The sequence below is a fragment of the Pleurodeles waltl genome, chromosome 7 (genome assembly GCF_031143425.1).
Source record: "Pleurodeles waltl isolate 20211129_DDA chromosome 7, aPleWal1.hap1.20221129, whole genome shotgun sequence".
Lineage (NCBI taxonomy): Eukaryota > Metazoa > Chordata > Amphibia > Caudata > Salamandridae > Pleurodeles > Pleurodeles waltl.
This window is the reverse complement of record NC_090446.1, coordinates 872,448,354-872,469,876: the sequence shown is the minus strand read 5'-3', so window position 1 is coordinate 872,469,876 and position 21,523 is coordinate 872,448,354. Positions and strand designations below refer to the sequence as shown.

The 21,523-nt window shown below is 42.5% G+C and overlaps 1 protein-coding gene across 2 annotated transcripts in view; it reads left to right on the top strand.

The window, feature by feature from the left end:
* HDAC3 (histone deacetylase 3) overlaps positions 1-21,523 on the top strand; it is a 205,607-nt gene that overhangs the window by 111,968 nt on the left and 72,116 nt on the right. For both annotated transcript variants that reach the window (XM_069199476.1, XM_069199477.1), the window contains 6 exons: positions 1,820-1,876; positions 1,991-2,046; positions 5,668-5,801; positions 8,720-8,800; positions 8,895-8,968; positions 11,601-11,665. In XM_069199476.1, coding sequence (XP_069055577.1) covers positions 1,820-1,876; positions 1,991-2,046; positions 5,668-5,801; positions 8,720-8,800; positions 8,895-8,968; positions 11,601-11,665 — 467 coding nt within the window. The remainder of the gene's footprint in view (positions 1-1,819; positions 1,877-1,990; positions 2,047-5,667; positions 5,802-8,719; positions 8,801-8,894; positions 8,969-11,600; positions 11,666-21,523) is intronic.

Genomic DNA, 21,523 nt, shown 5'->3' with positions numbered 1-21,523 from the left:
TAAGACGCCTTGCTTCCTTTGTCTCTTTATATACTTTGACTATTGGAGCATTGAGGGTGGAGCGGATGTATGTCTGTATTGCACTAATATTTCTTGGTAGCAACCATACTTATGTGTAGGGATAGGTCATAACATGAGTGAGAAGTTCCATCTGCACATGTGATAGTGGCTTTAGCATTCAGCACTTCTTGATGTTTCAGGTAGTACGACAATGAATCGGAGCCTTTTGGTGTTTTGTCACCTGCTTGAATCCTAATAGTGTTGATGGCATAGAAGCCTCTTTAAACATCACAGTTGTACAGGTGTCTTGTTATGGCCTTCCTTGGTATTCATATAATCCTGGAGCATGAGATGATCTTAAAAGGTTTGAGGAGGATTTCTTTCACTATAGAATATTTGTCATGGTGAGCCATTGCCAGTACTAGCTCCATGGACAAACGAACAATAAGAATTTCTAGATTGTTGCGCTCCCTAGATTTCTTGTTTTTTTGTGACATTTTTCTAGGTGATGTTGTTTGGTGATATAATAGTCAAAATTTGTTCCAAGTTCGGACTATTACCTTTTGGTTCTTTAGGTTTTTTTACATCTCTGGTGACACAATGGGTGTGCTAGTCATCCCTGGGGAGGCAGGGCACGTATCTGGCTTTGAGTAGGGGTTATGGGTTAAAAAAAACAACAAGATTAGCTCAATTCTTTATTTATTTATGCTGAAACTATCAACCATTGATAGACCAGTTGAGAGTTAGATGCATTTAGGCATACTTAGACTTCTTTTGATTCTGATTTATGATTAGTTGGACGTATTTGTCAGTTTCAGACCCTGGAAATGGGCAGAATCACCTGGACTTCTAATCTCCATGGTGAAATGAGTGCTTCCTACATACGTCAGTACTCAAACTCACCTCTGTTGTCTCTACCATAGTGGCGCATAGGCTAGTGCTGTCTTTGGTTTGGAAATGTTGTTTCCACAAATTTGCCGACTCAGAGTATGAACTGAGCCAGTGTGAAGTAGTTCTGTAGTTGTTTATTTGTGTTAGTATAGTTTGGATAATTGGTGGAGCTCTCAAGTGGGGAGGGTTATGTGTTTATTTTATGCTTCCTAGTCTTCTACTGGACTGCTGTGCTTCTTCTGGTCAGGGAAGATTCGTGCCATTCATGCAGACAAATATAGAGTGACCAGGGCGCTGATGGACAGGTCCTTCATATCTAGTGTTGGGGGATGCCTTTCAGAAACTGTAAAAAAAAAAAAAAAAAAAAAAAAAAAGTCTAGCCAGCCTGAAGAACCTACAAAGTCAAATAAGTAAACCACAGGTCTGTTTGCGATGGTGAGGAGAAGTGTACTGAGGCAGCCTATTGGTATCCTTAATGAACGTGGAACAGTCTGAACATAGCAGAGGCACTGGGGAGGGTTGGTTGTTTGTTTCTAAGAAATAAATGTGCTGTTAACTATGATTGTCTAATGTTTAGGAACATTTAAAAACAGGTAAAGTGCCTTTAAATTCATTAAGTTCCAAGTTAAGAAAATTTTTGTCTAAATCTATTAGTAGTAACAAAGTATTCTTTACCCTCTTTTCACATCTGCTCTTGTAAAATCACAGCCCACATTCTCAAATTGAAATAGCACTATATTGTGTTTTATATGATAAGGAAATTTGGTGCTACTTGATTAAAAACACTTCTCTGAAAAAGAATATGGAATTAGCAGGAGGCAAAACGGGGAGCGGGAAATGCATAATGATGATGCCTTGCAATGTTTGTGTGCTGCAGATGTCACTGCATCCCAGATGTAAAAAATCACATAAGCCCTTTCTTTCTTAGATATGTGATATTGCAATTAACTGGGCAGGCGGCCTGCACCACGCCAAGAAATTTGAGGTATAGTCAATATTATGTTACATTTAGTACGTAAAGAATTCTGTTTTGAAACAACTTTGTTATTGCTGAATAGTAACTTATTTTTTCCCTTCCCCACCCACACAAAATCTGCAGGCATCAGGATTTTGCTATGTCAACGACATAGTTATCGGCATCCTGGAGTTACTAAAGTAAGATTTGTTCTCTACAATATTTTTCTTGAATAATAGCTGCAGCTTTTATTTAATTGGTGACTAAATGGTGCATTTTCAGCACTAGTGTGAACTATTGTGTAACTGTTCCCTAACAAGGGAGAAGCATTGTTGTATTGTGTCCATGACTGGGCATGCCGCATTTAGAAACGTACTTAAAAATTAATCTTTTTTTTTTTTATCACTTATCTTCTTTTTCCCTGCAGCTCTTAAGATATTTTGTTCCTAATGCCAAAATGACTTTTTGGTGAACATTTCACTTAAGATATTGTATTTTATTTAATTTCATAAGATGACCACAGAAAAACAATTTAAAGAGGGGGGGGGGGGGCTTCAGCAAGCCAGTGTCTCTAAAGTATCCTCTGGAGAGCAGACTTCATCATTTAACCAGTAGTCAAGCATGTTGGTTCCATTGTCTCATGCATTTTCATAGTGCCAAACAAAGACTTAACAATAAAGACATCCTTGGAAGTCTGGAATACCAGTATACCACATGAAGGGGGAACTGGGGTCACTAGTAAACACTGGCCCAGATATCTCTGCAGTATTTCATCTTTTGGTTCAAGATGAACACTATCCTGCAGGCTGGAGTGCCCTTCTAAATTCTCTTTATTCATGGTCATTCATTGCATATTTACCTGTGCTAAGCGGAGTGCACACATGAGTGACTTGCTAGTCCAGTGGAAATGGTGGACTATCAAAATGTCCTACAGCAAAAACTTGTTGAAACTCTGATTACGTTAGAGGTCATTATATTAGAGGTCAGTTTGATCCAGCAGACTACAGAAAAGGATGCATTACCTCAGTAAACATGGAAGAACAGGATCAAGAAAACTCTTTCAATCCTACGCTTTCCATTATCACCTAATCCTAAACATCCCAATCTGGGAATTGAGAAAGAAGGAATAGAGTTGGCAGGCAGCCTCCGCCTAGTGACTCTGAGCATTTAGGTCGTAAAATGGGATGTTTCCTGACACTGGATTGCACTGGAACCCCTTCAAATGGCAAAGTTATGCCAGAATATTTCTGAGGCAGCTCAGCAAATAGTTTACAGAGTGCAAGGTTGACCACACATCTCACAAGATGTGGAATGTGTGGTGGGACCATTGTGGCTGATGTGGGAGGCTAGGGGGATAACTTTGTTGTCTGTGCTCAAAATAAGCAATAAGGAACATTGTAAATTATATTTGTGGGTGCTGTACTAGTGCAGTATTTGTTCTTTGAAACGTATGAAAATTTCAATTTCAATTTAATTAGATTTTTAGAAAAGAACATTTTTGAGAGGGCCATAGACCATTTGACAGGTTTTGCTGGCTTGTTTTCTCAGCAACACAGGCACCCACCTTATGGACATTCAGAACACCAAAGCGAACATGTTAATCAGACATTCACATTATTAACATACATGATTACAGAACAACCAAATGCTCACTCTAGACATTTACTTGTGGCAACAGGGGATGTAAATGCATAGAACCTAAATCCGGTTTCGCAGAGCTCAGTCGCAGGGGAATCTTTTATTTTTTATGGTATAGTGAGCTACGTCTCTGGAAGGGCAGAAAATGGTGCAAAACTGTACAAAGGGGCCAAATAGGTTTATGGAGCACAAGGCTAAAATGATTAAATAGCACCAAGTTGCCTTTTTTATCCAGATCTTCTCCTTTCCCTAGTACTCTGCAGGAAGCCTCCATGCAGACTGAGTCTTCTGTCCAAGATCCTGCAAAACAGCATTCCTCGCTGAACTTGACAATCTTGCTTTTCAGTACATACTGAACAGGTATTTAAATCAACCACCAGACTCCATGCACATCCTAAAAGCGGTGTATCAGCCCTCCAAAGGTTATCTAAAGTTTGACGTGGAATAATTTCTGCTTCTGATGTCTGTTGAAAGCAAACTGACCCAAAAATATTTTTTAAAGATTACTCTCATACCTTTTGATGTTTGATGACATCATCAGCCGTATCACACATTTTCAACAAGGAAGATGCGCCGTATTAGCATGAATGCAATGCCCCCAGTGCAGCCCCAAACTCTCTCTGCTCTGGGGCAGCACATTTATGTGAAAAATTGAGAGGCTGCTTTAAAACAACTCTGTTTTACTGTGCTGGCGGAAACCTGCCTACACTTTTAAGGGGGAAAAGTGATCCCCTTGCAGGCGAGTGCAGTGAGTGACTGCACCTGACTGCAAGGGGACGTCTTGAGGGGGAGTGGGGGGGGGGGTGTTCCATGGGACCCCCTACCCCTTTGGAGGGCTGCCATCAGGGAGCCACCGGACACCTTCTTTGCCTCTGTGCTCACATCTATAGCACAGAGGCAAAGGGATTCCCTCATTTGCATGGGGCCACGTCCTCATGCAAATAAGAAAACACCCTCTGGAGTTAGCGCTGGCTCTATATGTGCGCCAGCCCTATTGGTATTACAGAAGGGGTCGCATAAGCATCTGCGGCCACTTCTTTAATACCAAAGTCCCCCGAGGTCTCAAATTACTCTCTGTTAAAGTGCATTTGGATGCCGTCGGTGTTTTTTTAATGCTGCTTTTTTTCCTCCAGTGATCAAAGTTTCAATGATCAAAGTTAGGAAGTACAGATGCAGCGTATAGCATTACTGTTTTCAAACGGGAGTACCCACACTGAATTTGCTTGGTGAACCCTTACTCTCTAACTATTGCAAGAGTTAAATGCCCCCTGCCGGGAAATCAGCAGAAAGTGAAAACCAACTCACTATGCTCCACAATGTCCAGAATTGTGCCCTCTCCCTCGTTTGTCTTCATGGTAAAGTCACCCAATATCCAAGATCTTGGGAAACTGTATACAGGTGTCTAACCTGTACGGTCCCTTGCCTCCATCAAATAATGAAGTGCTTAAGTTGCATAAATGACCCCCAGTGGAAGTTGACAGTATGTGCTGGATGTATATTCCAATATTCTGGAGCAACCGTACCCATGATTTCAATTGCCAACTCTTGCTCATCATTGGCAGGGAGCACTAAAGATCTGCCTAACCATTTACCTATCCAGTGATTCTTTACCCTGTAACTCCAGCTTCCCATGTGAAGTGCAGGGGATCAAGAAGAAGATTAGTTTAGCTTCATTCCAGTTATAAATATATTCCTTCACCAAAAGGATAACATTCCTGTCTTCTACTACCATGTTGCATTTTGGCAATGCGACACCTTGGATCAAGTGCTGTTTCCTGTAAGTGATTGTATTAGTGGACTGTAGTCTAGAACCCTGGACATTGTTATTCTGACTTTCATTCCTACTCATTTAATGTACCCATGCTTCTTTAGCAATGATGAGACTCCTTATTGTTCATTGCGCCAGTTACAAAGGAGAGCAAAAGTACACTGTCGAGATCATTACAGAGGGCAAGGAAAGTGGAGAAAATTACATTTTTAATAAAGTCCAGTTTTAAACACTATGTTTTAGTGGGTGAATATTGAAGCTGAATATATGTTTGCTTTGTCCACAGTGTGCCTGTTCCAAAATGATATGAAGTCCTGTTTCTAGACTGGTAAACATGTCAGCAATGAGTTGTATCGTGTAATTCACATTTAAAAAAATCATAGGATATGATTTGAGGTGTTTCCATTCTTGACAGGTATCACCCTCGAGTTCTCTACATTGATATTGATATTCACCATGGAGATGGCGTACAGGAGGCATTTTATCTCACAGATCGAGTTATGACCGTCTCCTTTCACAAATATGGCAACTATTTCTTCCCTGGCACAGGTATGTCTAAAAAAATTAAAAAATACAGGTAAATCACTTTTGCATCAGCTTTGGTAATGTTTTGTCCATGTGAGACTAGGTTTAATCTCTTACATTGGGACATTGAGGTGGCTTTAGCCGAGTGCAAGCATTAGCTTAGTGGTATTTGAGCTGTATTTAAAATGGATGTTTTCAATGGTGTTTTGGATTTCACCCCGAAGGGAAAAAAGTATGCCTAACATTTTTAAAATTAGTTATTAGTGTAAATTATCAATAAACAAAAACATCTAAAAAAAGTCTTGATTTTTGTGTGGAATAGGCTTCATTTTATTTATTGGTATACTTTCCCATCACGTTCCCTTTCTTACACCTGCCTTGATAGCCTCACTCATTTCTTTTCAGTTTTGCCATGTTTTTGGGAAGACCAAACATTCACTAGGCTCATCCCTTGTTGGCACACAGTCTTCTCCTTTCAGTATTTCAGTGTATTTCGAACTTCAGAATCAGTCAATTGAAAATACTGTAATAGTACTAGAGGGTTGGTAGGCCAGACACCTAGATTTACACTTGTCTAGCTGTGCATGTGTAAAAATAGTCCCTTGTGCACAACATTTGAAGTTGCTTTTGGCCAAGTATGGGACGCATACACTTTTGTTGTTTTCTTTCGCATTCTGGGACTTCTAGTTTTGTATCTCCACTTCAGTAGAGGTCTGCATGTATCAAAACGTACAGACACAAACTTTGCTATGTAAGTTATTTACTTTGGTCATGGAAAACACGCCCTCTGCCACATTGCTTAACTTTAAGGATTCTTCACATTTCTGCATAATATATTGGTTTCCTAGAATAAAATAACCAAGAGATTTCAAATTACTCTTTTGAAGAGCAGATGAGATGATATGCAGTAAAAATACAAATAACAAACACATAAGATTCGCTCGGTCTCTTCAGTTATGCTGCTAGCGCTACATTTAAATGCCATGTATGTTGAAAAACACGTAGCCATTCCTCTAAACCTTCACTTATGTAACTGCTTAATGTATGTCAAGATTTGAAAGATGCATTGCTGCAGATCCAGTCTTAAGCTATTAGCAACATGTGATATTTTATGACAAGATATTCCCGAATTCATCAACTTGTGAAATATAAATGATCAATTAAGGACAGCTGTTTACAATTTCAGTTAACAAGAGAACTGAGGCAGATTAAGACGAAAGATTTACTCACAATTGTAGTGTGGTCAAGTGAGAAAGATCAGCCTTTGTTCATTGTCCTTCTGCAGAACTATTCTGGGTTTATTTCCGTTAACATTTTGTAAAATCCATCGAATGTGACAGACGAAACATGTTTCCTCTGCTAGAGCAATTGTGCTGAGTCCCCTGATGCCCTGAGCTTCCCCCAAATAAGACCTGTGAACCAACCAGCGGATCACTGATGAACGGTCATGACTAGGAACAGCACTGACACAGGCAAATATGCACTAATGGAAGCTTACTGTGCTGCAGCATTCCATAGAATTGTGTGAGTTAGTTAAACATATCACTGTAAAGGCCACGGAAGTCAAACAATTCACATTGTCACTGCATGTTTATGTAGTGTTAATTTTTCAAAACTTGTGGCTCAAGTTCTACTGGAAAATAAGCGACCTGCTCTTTAAATAATTATGCCTTGCTTAGTTATCTTACCTAAAGACAGAGCTGGCCATATGGACTTTGACAAATAGGCTCTTGAAGACTGTTAATCGCTTGGGAAAATTCAGTCCTTGGGTCATTTGTGTCGTATAACGTTAACTTAAAAGCATAATTGAAGACTGTTTAAAAACAAGTCTTTTTTTTAATTTTTCTCTCCTTTTAAGAGGAGAAAATGGATTCATAACCTAATTGTGCTTAATTCATCTCACCCCCTTCCTTTTGGGGTTGAGGAAATGGACACACATCAGCCTTTTAATTATTTAAATTGGATGTTTTGTAGTGCAGCAAAAGTGACCGTTTAATCACTTCATATCGCCAGTCTTGTCAGGCTAATGCTAAACAAGTAACATTGAATATCTGCTCCCCCACAGTTTGTGGAGGGCTACCGTACTATTGGCTAGGTAGTACAGATTGGCTCTCTTCTCTCCTTGTGACAAACGCTAAGAAGCATGTTTTCCCAGCAGTATTAAGGAAGACGTGACCCTAGCCATTTTCTTTTGTCGGAAATCCTTGAGTGTAGGAGTTTCTAGAACTGTTGATGTATGCATTGAGGAAGGGGTGTTTTGACACTCACATAAGAGTCCATAATCTCTCTGTTGATTATCAGTCTTTGAGCCTGAAAAGCTCCTCAGATCTTCTAAAAGAAAAGCAACTGCAAGAATTGTGTATATTCACTTTTTATCTGAAACTACACCTTTTAGTTTTGGGTTAAAAAGGAGGATGCCCTACATTATTAAACTTCCCTTTATGTTATATTCACAATAGTGCACATGTGGGAATATTCATTTGACATGATGTTGCTACTGCTATGTTTCAAGTCAAGTTTCATGTTTGGTCCGGTTTGTGTTGTAGATACCATGACTCGTTGACAGGTTAATGAAGAGAATCTCTTTTCAATGGTTTCTAGAAGCCTAGCCGCCCTGATTGTAAATGAAGGCAAACTTGTGTAAGATATCCGGAACTAATAAATGGTCATCCATTTTATAGTGAGGGTAAGAGAACCCAGGCAACAGTCTGATGGGCTCCCCATTATCTTGATGAGGAGGAATTGTAAAATGTGAAAGAGGTTGAACAAAGATTATGCACATGACTAATGTATTCCATATTATTCCAGTATATTATTATGTTCTCATCAACTGCTTTACATTTCCAAAGTGTTTGAATATCCTTGTTAAATATTTTCTGAGTTTATAAAGCTGAATTCTTCTTTCCAGTTTAATATTAGACTTGTGTTCTTTCTTGGGCCAGGTGATATGTATGAAGTTGGTGCAGAGAGTGGAAGGTATTACTGCCTGAATGTTCCCCTAAGAGATGGCATTGATGATCAGAGTAAGTTGATCCACCCTTTGAAAGGGCCAGTTATGTCTGCCATCATCCATTTACCTGTTTTGTGCAGATTATAATCCTGGTTCCTTTCTCCTAGGTTACAGGCATCTGTTTCAGCCGGTCATTAAGCAGGTGGTTGATTTCTACCAGCCAACATGTATAGTGCTGCAGGTAGGAATGCAGAAGAGGCTACAGTAAGCAAGCCACTGTAGTGCATGGTTTTATGTATTTATGATTTTTATAGAGTTGTCTAGTTTGCTATTCTACCTCAGGGAGTGACTCCTATAAAGTAACACGTTATCCTTAATTGTTTTCATAACCTGCGCTAAACAGTCTTGGAAAACCATATATTCGTAATTTTTGCTCTTTGGAATGGCGCAGTGATACAAAGAGGCAGGGCATCGCATTCATGGAAAGAAATCTCATGATGTTGCTTCATCTGTCGATCTTTTAGCACCTAAAAGAGGAAGGATTATGTCTGATGTTTTATCATTTCATCTTTATATTTTTAGAGAACTGTTTTGGAGACAGTTTTCCTTTAAACAGTAGTCCAAGTAAAAGTACGATTTTGCTATACTTAGGTCAAAAGTATTTGTTTGAAAGCTGTATTTATTTTAGAAGCTACTTTCCCACACCTTTCTTGAACATATTTCCTAAAAATTCTCACTGTTTAAAAAAAAAAAAAAATCATGAAACCTAAACCAAGCATTTAATCTTAGCACAACTTCTAACCTCACTAAAAATCAACCACAATAGAAATCATTACAATGATAGTACCCCAACACTAAAGGTGATACTTTTCCAAAAACGAACTTGACCCAAACCCCCATTCAAACCGTGACTTTTACCGCAACCCTGCCTCTAACCTTGACTCTTACTATTACATTGGCACCATCTGTAAATCCCTAATATTGATATTAACTTTTACTGTGCCTTAATATCCCAATTCGTTTCTCATGCACTCCTCAGATTTTTTTATTTTTATTTTTATTTATTTTTTTACTGAAGCATTCTCATTAAAATGTATCTTCTCTGTATTGTACCTGGATGAAATGACAGGTTATCATGTTTGTGTTAGTGCTTGGACTAAATAGGTGTAGTGTTCTTATCAGTGCAGTGCTTTTTGCTGGCTCTTTGGAAGTCCTTCATAATCTTGTTGTCTACTCAGCTTTTATTTGAGATTGAGTGATTGAGATAGGAATATAAAGCAAATGAATGTTCATTTTTATTTGTATGATAATATGAACTGAAGTTATTTGGCATCAAATGTCAACTTAGAGGGTGAAAAGATAAGACCGACTGCTATTTTATTATTGTTGTAGCACTGAAGAAAACAGATGATACTGTTTGCCACTTTGGGGATAAAGAGTTTAATGTTCCATAGAGAATGAAAGACTCAAATCACCCTGCTAGAACTGGAGCCTGTATCCTGAAGGTTACATGCTTGGTAACCATCACTTAATGCATTTTAGGCATCTCTGTTAAGGCAGAAAAATGGAAATGAATTTCCCCAAAGGAAATTAGAGTAATGACCTATCAGCCAGATGATACCTCTTAACTGACCAACTATTCCACCATCACCTATTAACTAACTTAACATAGTTTCCAAATTAATTGCAAAGATTGTGAGACAGACTATTTTCAGGTGTGTCTGTCTGCAACTAACCTGCAGGGTTTCAGACCCCAAGGAGGCACCACAACCACTCAGCAGTGCAAGGTAATCTACTAGGTTTTGGTAATAAAGGCGGGACAGTCTTAGTGAACCTTCTGGATTTATCGGCATCATATGACCTGATGGAGAGTCCCACCCGTATACACCTAGGGTATGAACATCTTTTAAATCCTGTTTGTGGTCTTTTGGGAAAAGAACCGGCTATGTAAAGCTTTTTCTCCCAGACACCAGTGTTAGCTGATAAGTACCCACATTTAAGTTGTCAAGTGTGATAGCTGTATCAAGTTCAGTCCTGCCAAGACTGAGGTTATTGTAGTTGTACGGGATTCAAGTGACTGCACTCAGTTGGGAGTGGAGAAAGTTTTCCATAGTACATCTGTCATGATTAATGCAAAAGTCAAATATCTTGGGATCTTTATGGACAAGAAGATGTTGCTAACAACTCATGGTAAACAGTTTTTGGCAGTTGTAGCTCTTTATGTTTTAAAAATGTGTTGGCTTTTTAGCAGATAAAATACAGGGGATCCAGAAAAAGTAACATCGGTGAATATATTGGTTTAAAAAAAAAAAAAATGTAATGCTTATTTACCAAAGAGGCTTCACGGTGCTGATGCTTATGATGCAATTACTAGGTTAGAACTCAAAAAGGATGTTAACAAAAATGAAACCATATATTATTGCTGCTTGGCTCCCAGATGTTTTATCTGCATTTGCTGATTGTGTAAAATATTGCAGTGCATTAGTGGTCTGGTTTGAGAATATGTAATTGCATCTCTAAAGTCTATATATTTTGCAGTGGCTCTCAGTAAACATTTGAAAGGGCCTGTTTAGTTTAAGACGGGCTACTCATGTATTGTTCAACAAACTCTGTACCAGCAAAGAAATATCTGATGCATATCTCTTGTTCTCGACTCTTCTTCCACCTTTTCTTTTTTTTTTTTTTTTTTGCTAGCCAATGAGGGCCATTGTACCTTTCTCTTGTAGCTAATTTAGCAGGAAACCACTTGACTCTTCATTTAATCATTTGAGACAGCAATGGGTACTGTATGTTATCTGAATGCACTAAAGACTGCTAGCGTTTCTGTCTACTGTATTTATGGCTGCATTGTTCAATGTCTCTTTTTCAAACAGTGTGGTGCCGATTCTCTTGGCTGTGACCGACTTGGTTGTTTCAATCTCAGCATTCGTGGTCATGGGTAAGTTCTGAGTCTTTTCGTTTGAAGAAGATATATTTTGATTAGATTGTCATGCTCAATCCTATGACATGTTAAGCAGCTCTCTTTCAAGGAGGAAGCTATGATTAATAGTGCAATATGGTATAAGTAATTTATCCAGTATTATATCCTTTATAGACCTACTGTAATATCACCAGTGTGTTTCGATTGTGGAACGTCCGTGAAATAGATACAAATGGCATTTTATTGTAATGCTTGCTCCTCTTCTGTGGTTATTTCACCTTAAATATAGTGTTGTTCAATTGTGGTGGGACCATTGAACATTGCTGGAGTTGGTGTAGTTTTGGGGGACACGGATAGGCAATCTTTAATTCATATTTGCATAATTAATGTTAACAAGATGTCTTAGCCCCATGTTCATTGACATGTTCTAAACTTTTTTATACAAATGCCAGAGGGAGTAAAAGTTCATCCAAAGTTGGGCTTTAATATTGGTAGCCTTGGGGCGTGGCCAAGATGGCAATCGGAGCGGCAGCATAAACCGCAGCTCCGTCGCCCAGCCCGTACAATTATCCTGATACTAAACACCTAGCCCTCCCTGGGGCAGGGCGAGGAAGCCGTTTGTGGGACCCCATCCTGCTGCACCAGCGCTCTCGGAGACGCTCCATTTCCGGAGCTGTGGGACAACGTAAGCACACCGCCGTGATCGGCGCCTGACCCGCGGGCCGCCTAGCCCAGCCGATCGGGAGCCGCGCTCACCGGAACCGGTGCTGGGTCTCAGCCCGCCGCTAAACAGAGGTAAGGGCTCGCCGCTGCGTCCCCGTCGTGTGTGCCGGGGCGGCCCTCTGACCTCCGGGGGAGCCGCTCGGTGCGCACAGGGCCGGCCGAGTCCTCCCGCAGGCGTCTTCATCCCGCGCAGCGCCGGAGCGCGTGCATATCAGAACAGATAAAAATCCTACTGTGATCACCCATCAGACACTCGCGCTTTGATGTGGAACTATGCCGCATATTTGAACCAGCTGTAATTCAATTCAGACGCTATTGGCAGCGCAGGAGGCGGCCTGGGGGTGGAAAACAAAGACATAATTGAGCATTCGTAGAACCGACAGCCGCCATTTTAGGTGCCTAGGATCTCGCGGAGATCAAACTCCTGTGGCTCAGCAACATTATATCAGCCAGCAAAGCAAACCAAACTGCACAAATATCCCCCTTAAACGTGATGCACATCGGGGGCAATGACTGGCAACAGTTAAGCAAGTATACTACCTCAAGCCTCACTGCGCCCCCCTAGGGCACCAAATGTGCTAGAACTGGCAAAGTTAATGCAACAGGCGCAAGCAGTAAGATCAGTACAAACTGTGAACACATCCTTTGGAATACTAGTAGTGCAAACTAGAATATAAGAGGTGCTTCCCAATGAAACTCGCTAGTTCGCAGCCCCGTAACGAGTTAAACATTTCTTGGAAGTAATCCTAAATATTCAACACAAACAATGCCTCCATCCGATATGGAAACGCCATATCTACGCCTCTTCCACAACGCTGTATCCGGATCCGGCTGCCTCCCTCAACTGTAGCCTCCTCAAGCAGTTGGTCAACATCTACAATTGTTCCTTTATCGCTCAACCACTAGTCGCGTACCCCGGTCGTCCGGCTCGCCACAATACTTGATTTGACAAGCTTGTGCCGCTGTGGCCCCGATTGCAACACTAAATACATAGCCACTGCTGCAATTCTCAAATGATGAAGCCAAAAACCACTCGTGCATCTTCCACCAAAATGGATCATACTACAACTCCCCATCCGGAAGTGCACACCAGTGCGCAATCTACATTACAGAAGCTGGAACTAACTTTACAATCACATACTTCACAATTCGAAAAAATCCTGCAAGCCATTCTAGACACGAAGACCACCTTGGAAGCCAAAATAGGCTCTATAACAGAGGACCTCAATATCCTCCGCACCGATCAACACGCTCTAGCCGATAGAGTGTCCGAACTCGAAAAAGACACGGCGCCCCTACCAGGCGCTATGGAAGACCTGCAACTACAGTTATCGCAATTATCAACAGAAGTTGATTTCTTAAAGCGCAGAACAGAAGATGCAGAAGGCAGGTCTCGGCGCAACAACATACGCCTGGTCGGCTTTCCGGAACGTGCTGAGGGCTTAAGCGCAGAACTGTTTATCGAACAATGGCTTATAGACACAACTCTCAAAAATAATATCCCGAAGTTCTTCTCAGTTGAAAGAGCACACAGAATTCCAGGCAGACCCCCAGCACCAGGTTCGCAACCACGCCCTCTTATAATAAGACTCCTTAACTATCGTGACAGAGACCTTATCCTCCAACTATTCGGCAAATCGGGCCCAGTGTGCTACGAAAATGCCACGATAACAGCTTATCCGGATTTTACGGCAGAAGTGCAAAAAAACACAACTCCTTCTACAGTGTTAAGGCATGCCTTCGCAGACACGATATCAAATATGCACTGATGTTCCCAGCCAGACTTCGAGTACAGGATGAATCTCGCACCTTCTTCTTCACCACCCCGGAAGATGCCTGGACCTGGCTACATGCCAAAGGCCTAGCTGATCCGTCGGATGCAAGCACTCAAATGGACAACAGATCTCTCTCCACGAGGCACCGTAAGCAACGTAGGAGACAGGGAGCCAGACCCTCACCTGAGCAGGCAGAATCCGAGCGCTCTCGTCTCCTCCGAACAACATCCAGCTTTGTCAATGCTCCCTTCGCCGCCTCACCCTCGCAAACGGAAATCGAACAGGAACTAGTCTTACACTCCGACTCAGCTGACTCCACATGCGGCCCTCTTCTCACACCACGCACAGCAGACGACATCTGAAGAATGATTAGTCTAGGTCACTTGAAGCCTAAAAACATAATTGCAGCTTTTTCGAAGCTCCTACACGTGGTCTAGCAGTCCATGAGTGTCCCCCGTCCGACACGCTTCGCCTCTTAAAACATGCGAAACCCGGGCAGGGTAAAACAATACCTTTGCACTAATGCCAACTGGCACCCCCCTGCTCCATATGGACAATTACCCCACACTGGATTTTTCCGGTATTGTTTTTTTATATGTTAACAGTTCATTTGTTGTATGTTGTTTCAGCGCGCACCTTTATATTAGGAGCATGGAGTTATAATAGAAGGGCCAAATGTAAAAACAGCAGTGAACACATAAGGGCCGCCGATTGCAGCAACAAAAATACCGCTCACAGCTCATTTCTTGATTGTCGGCCAGCTACAGCGATTGAGTCCCATAATAATGCCAATACCGGGTCGTCAGATAAGAACAACCCCGTTTATATAATACACACAAAACTACTATGGCTACTCATAGACACCAGGGAACCCTAAAATACAAAACACTCACTTGGAATGTTAAGGGCATGGCAAATCCTCGGAAACGTCAAAAGGTTCACGCCTTTCTCACAAGGCATCAGATACATATAGCATTCCTACAGGAGACCCATTTCACCAAATCTATCCTAGACACCACACGCCCAAAATGGAAGGGGCAATTACACGCTACCACTACCTCATCCTTTGCTCGTGGAGTAGCAATCTGGATAGCACCAAATGTCCCGTTCGCGCCCTCCCGCACGCAATGTGACCCAAACGGCAGATATGTAATACTGGAAGGTACCCTAGACGGGTCCCCATTAGTCCTGGTTGCACTATACTCCCCGAATTCGAACCAGCGCGACTTCTTATCCACGCTCACTACTGGCAACTTCAGCGACCCTACATTGGAAAGCATATGGGGTGGTGACTTTAATAGCGTCCTAGACACTCACATGGATCACTCATTCCCTCCTCTCAATGCAGCCCCCGCCAATCGTGCTTCAGAATCCCTGGCACAGTGGGCGTCAAATAACGGACTAAGTGATATATGGAGGGTGCATCACCCCACTCAGCGCGAGTACTCTTACTTCTCCCCAGTCCATAAATTACACACTAGGATAGATTTATTCTTCGTATCCACCACCGTCAATTACAAAATATGCTTATCCGAATATAACCCATTATGCCTAACGTTGGCATGGGGACACATACAAACTCGGATACCAACATGGCGCTTGCAACCAGAAGCCCTCCTAGATCCTCCTTTTCAAAAAGACATTTCCAAAAGCTTAACCGATTACTTTCTATCAAACAAAAATACAACCTCTTCCCGTGCCATAGAATGGGACGCTCATAAAGTGGTGATAAGGGGTCATTGCCTATCGGCTACAGTGGGGGTCAGAAAGATACTCATTAAGGAATTACAAGACTTAGAAATTAAGCTCCGCAACGCAGAAAATGCAAACGATAACAGCGAACCCGCATTAGCAACACTACATCTGCTTAGGGCTTCTCATAAGGAGACGGATAACAGACTGGGTAAGCACGATTATAGACACTACAGGGCAAGACAACACGCCGAAGGCGATAGATCTGGCAGATTATTAGCTTGGTTGACTCAGCAACCATCACAACCAATACCCATTGGCGCAATACGCCTAAATCCTGACACAATCGTTAATACCCAAGCAAGCATAAATGATGCCTTCTCCACATATTACCAGACCCTATATACGCCTCCTCCACCACCTCCAGAGCAATATATTATCAACACACTAAGCCTGGTCCCCCAAAATCAACTTATCCTTGACAATACCGCCATCCTAGATGGCCCCGTTACTATTGAAGAGGTGCGCCTGGCATTATCACAAATAGCACGCAATAAAACGCCCGGCTCAGACGGTCTACCGATAGAATACTAGAAGTCCCATGCTTCCCTCTTATTACACCCACTAACAGAAGTATTTAATGAAGCACACCATAAATTACAATTGCCAGACTCAATGTGTGAAGCACTGATAGTCGTCCTCCCAAAATCAGGCCGCGACCCCCTAGATGTTAAATCATACAGACCGCTCTCCTTGCTGAACACAGACTGCAAACTATTAGGTAAAATACTCGCAAACCGACTCCTCCCTTATTTATCGTCTTTGATACACCATGATCAATCAGGCTTTATTCCTGGTAGAAGCACTTTCCTGAACATTAGAAGACTCTTACACATAATACACAGTAATACAAACTCGGCAGCAGTGGCCCTATCTTTAGATATAGAAAAAGCATTTGACACACTTAGTTGGAACTATCTGCTATACACTCTTAAAGCGTTCGGTTTTGGCGCCGGTTTTATTAACTGGATCAGGACGCTCTATTCTAGGCCCACTGCCCGTGTTAAAAACGGACGTGTTATCTCTGAAGCATTCCCAATAGGCAGAGGTACTAGACAGGGCTGCCCATTATCCCCATTGCTGTTCGCTATTGCTATGGAGCCACTAGCGATTAAACTACGGAGCTACGCACACATATGGGGTATACCAGAGGCTAACACCCACCACGTCGTAGCTATGTACGCAGATGACACCTTAATATACCTGCGCAACCATTCAGCCTACATGACTGAGGCCCTGCAGTTATTGGACTCCTTCGCTATCGCCTCTGGACTACACGTCAACTGGTCCAAATCAAGCATATTCCCTATCTCTCCGTCCCCGGTAGCTCATCATATGTCGCTACCACAATACAAACTGCCTTGGTCACATATAACTTTTAAATATTTGGGTGTGCAAATCTATCACTCTATCACGGATCTAAAAGAAGGAAACATAGATAGAATTCTAGGCTCCGTTCGCGGATCAATTCCCTTCTGGAACTCACTCCCCCTATCCCCAATGGGCCGGGTGGCAATAGCCAAAATGCTCATCCTTCCAAGGTTTTTATATTACTTTACAGCTCTTCCGCTGTGTTTACCGCGTTCCTTTTTTAATAAACTGCAATCAATACTAACGGATCTACTCTGGGGTAAAGACCGGCGTAGAGTGGCGCTGTCAATAACGCAACATCCGCAGGAGATGGGCGGATTGGGAATGCCTAACTTCGAAAGATATTATGCAGCCGCCCAATTATCATGGCTGTCTACATGGCTAGGTGACACCCTGTCAGCCGAAAGTATGATGTTACAGACACATATACCATCACAGAGGCTGCTACTTTCGTTACTAACTAACATCCCCCATACGTCTCCACGACTAATATTACTAGAGGCAGCTCGATTCTGCTGGCGCAGATATGTCCAAACTAAGTCCACGTCTATTCCCTATTCGCCTTTGCTCACATTATTTCAACTCCCGGATACCCAACACCTATCAACACACCATGATACACGTGAAATGAACACGCTCCAAATGGGTGATTTATACTCCTGTTCCGTTTTGCGTACTTTCACTGAACTGGTAACTGCAGGTATTATGCAAAACGGGGCCTTCCTAACATTTAACGCCATAAGGCTATTGCTTAACAAGATCTGGGGCGCAGGAGACTCAGAACCTCCCGAGTCCTCACTGCTCACCACTATACTAACTATTGGCAGCTCAAAGAGCATTATTACCACATTATATAAAGCATTGCTTGAAGCAATATGCACAACACTACCGAACGCAAAAGCGCGATGGGACGCTGTCCTTCCTACCCCACTATCACAGAAGACTTGGATCACTGCTCTCACAACAATCAAATCAGTATCTCGCAATCCTCGCCTACGATACACTCAATTTAACTATCTCCACCAATCATACTTATCTCCAGCCCGTATTAAAAAAATCTACCCCCATACAACACCAACATGCCCTAGATGCGCTACACCAGCAGCCGACTTCTACCATATGGTTTGGAAGTGCCATTCCATAAACCTGGCCTGGCAACGCGTGACGGAGGTAACAGCAGAGATCTCATCCCACACCTTAGTGTCCACTCCCGATTCCTGCTTACTCGGCATAAGGCATCGAACTAAAGCACACAAACATACGCACAGGTTTATCGACCTGGCTTTCGTGGTGTATAAACGCTTGATAGCAATACATTGGAAAGCTCCACATGCTCCTTCTCATGCGTCATGGCTACGGGACTTACACAGCCGGTCGCAGGCTGAAGCCCAGACACTTCACTTGCTACAACACAGAGGTCTCATCTTAGCTGGCCCGGAGATTTGGGACACATTCGTGGTTGCAATGGAGGCCAGAGACGACTTGTGCAATGGGACGAGATCTGTTCATGGGGGATACACCACAGACTGAGCTGACACTGTTGAAGCTGGAATCGCATAGTAGCAACTTTGATCTGCTCTTAAACACATTCATTACTACTATCCTCCCTAACCCTCGGAAGTTACTTCTAACCTGTGCCCAATCACTTATCACACGCTTACACAAGCCTATAATACATAATCACGACAAGTAAAACAGTCCTGCCCCTGAACCAGTCAACACTGCAGACACCCTTTACACCCCCGTAGTGATTACTATATTAGTTACAGATATCGTCAGTATCTGGCCATTCCCCGTAAGCTGCAAGCGGCCCTCATAACAGCTCGCATGTTAAATGTCACCGTATTCTCCTTATACAATGCCCTTAACTCTCTCGCATTATTAAGATAAGTTGTTAAAGTTTATTCCTCCCGATGTTCCCGTTTTTTTTTTTCTTCCAATTCCCCTCGCCCCTCCTCTCCTTTTTGCACCTTTTGTAATGGCAATGCTGTGTAAAAATTATACAATCTTGTAAAAGTATTGCAAAATAACATACAGCTATTGTATCGTTGTGTGCAGTTTGCGTTCAATAAACAGATTTAAAAAAAAAAAAATATTGGTAGCCTTAAATCTGCAAGCCCCTTTCTGTTGTACACTCTGTCTACAGTCTAGCCTCTATCTGTAGTATAAAGTCAGCCCTCTTATGTGTGACACGTGACATGCTATGCTCCTCCACTCCACTCCGCTCCTTTGTGCAGGGCCGTGGTTCTTTAGACTGTTTAACCTGAGGCTGGGGGCTCGGAGCATTTTGAGCAGCTATAGTTTACAGCCACACCACCTTGGCACCCAGTAGGGTCAGGAGGCAAGAGGGAACTTTGGGTCGCTATTAGCTACTGTGGCGCTTAGGCCACAGACACCTCGCGTTGCACGGAGGAGGCTTGCATCATGCCGGTGTGGCTTGTGCTTGCCTTGATGCCTGCTGCTTCTCGATTTGAACTTCCTGGGCTGGGAGTGTGGTGCCTACTCTTGCTCCCCTTGCCTTAGGCCCGAGCACCCTACAGTCTCCACCAGTTTTTTTGCCTTGCCGTGTCCCAGCCTAGCCTGGGATCTTGTCTCAGACCGCTTCATACAACCTCAACACTAGTGGAGCGGACTCAGCGGAGGGAGGCAAACACTCTGAGGAGAGGTAAGGAAGGAGGTGAAAGTGAACACATACATCTACACAGGCACTTATCCGGCCCTATTGATGCCGTTTTTGCTGAACACTTACTTGCAGCCATTACCCCTAACCGCCTTGAGTGCTCATTCTATTTAGCAGCCTATGGTAACCACATGGCACAGTCCAAGTGCTAATTGATGTGAATATAAGGAAGTCATAATACCATTCTAAACTCAGTAAAGGTGCTATGAATGAATACTTACTGGCACATCGTCCCCACATCTGAAAAATGTCAGGGCCACCTTCGTTTTAGACTTAGATATTAGTCACGCTTCAGATCCTCACAATTTTACCACCACTGTAGAGCAACAATGTCCGATACTTGGGAGTATAGGGGCTCAAAGCGCTTGCTTTCTAGATGGAAAAGGAAGCAAGTAAAAGCTGGGCTATAAAAGATAGGCTACAACTAAATAGAAAGTTCCCCTTTGCCCCCCCCTCCCCCCAACCCAGGTTGAAGGATCAAGACAAAGATACTTTACAGTGTGTCAGTACAGCAGTATTACTTTAACCTCCCTTCATCTCCCACTAGTTGGGCCATGCATTTTAGCACTGCAGCCTCAGCCACTGCCATCCAGTAATCATGCAGCTCTAAGACCGATGATGGACATCATCTCAAGCACTTGACATTCTAATCCACCCAGCAAGGTCTGGTTTGCCTCATTGAGGCTAGGAGGAGCTCCGATTCTGTTAACTGATAAAGAGCTTATTGATTTGGGCTTTAATGAGCCATTGATGGATCTTACCCCAATGGTGAAGGAAATGAATAGGTCACAGGATACAAAATAACGATTCTTCCAACTGATACAAGTTTACAGCAGTGCTAAATATAATTATCTCAGTCCTTTCCAGACAAATCACAATCATGGAAAAGCAGCGAATCGACATTCTAGGCTTGTGCTCTTGTGTGGAAAGGATAGGTGGAAAACGTTATACTTTGAATTCATTACTAAGTAGAGCCCGGGCAACTGTAGCTCCTCCCCCAAATGATATGTTCAAACTCATGCCAAGCAATTATATCCAAAGTATAAGAGATCCTAGCTACTTGAAGTCTGTTATCAACTGTTTTAAAGCAGTGAAGCCTCCTTTGACACCTGATCAGCTTCACACCTCTGTTTGTAAAATCAACACTGGCACCCAAACAAATGTGGCCATTACCACAGCGATTGTGCACAGCAAACCTCCAGAGGTATTCTCCCAGGCCGCTAAGAATGCAGAGGTGGGAAAAGACGGGCCACATGGCAAACCAATTGGCACACAGCCAAACCCATCCTCTTGCTCTACCTCACTTCATGTGCACATTAAAGCAGACTTCTGCTCTGATAAAGTGCCAACTGCTACAGGAAACCAATTGACTGTTGTCCAGCATTGCGATACCCCTTATTTACAAAAAAGAGAGTAGCTGTGGAAGGCTCCTTTGGAGGATGCCAAGTCAATCCTAAAGCTCAAGCCAACGAAATCAATTTCTTGCTCTGATTCGTGCATCAAGGATGATTTTTATACCAGTGCTGTCAAAAAAGATTAATTAAAATAAATAAAAGGAACAACAGCTAGGTGTCG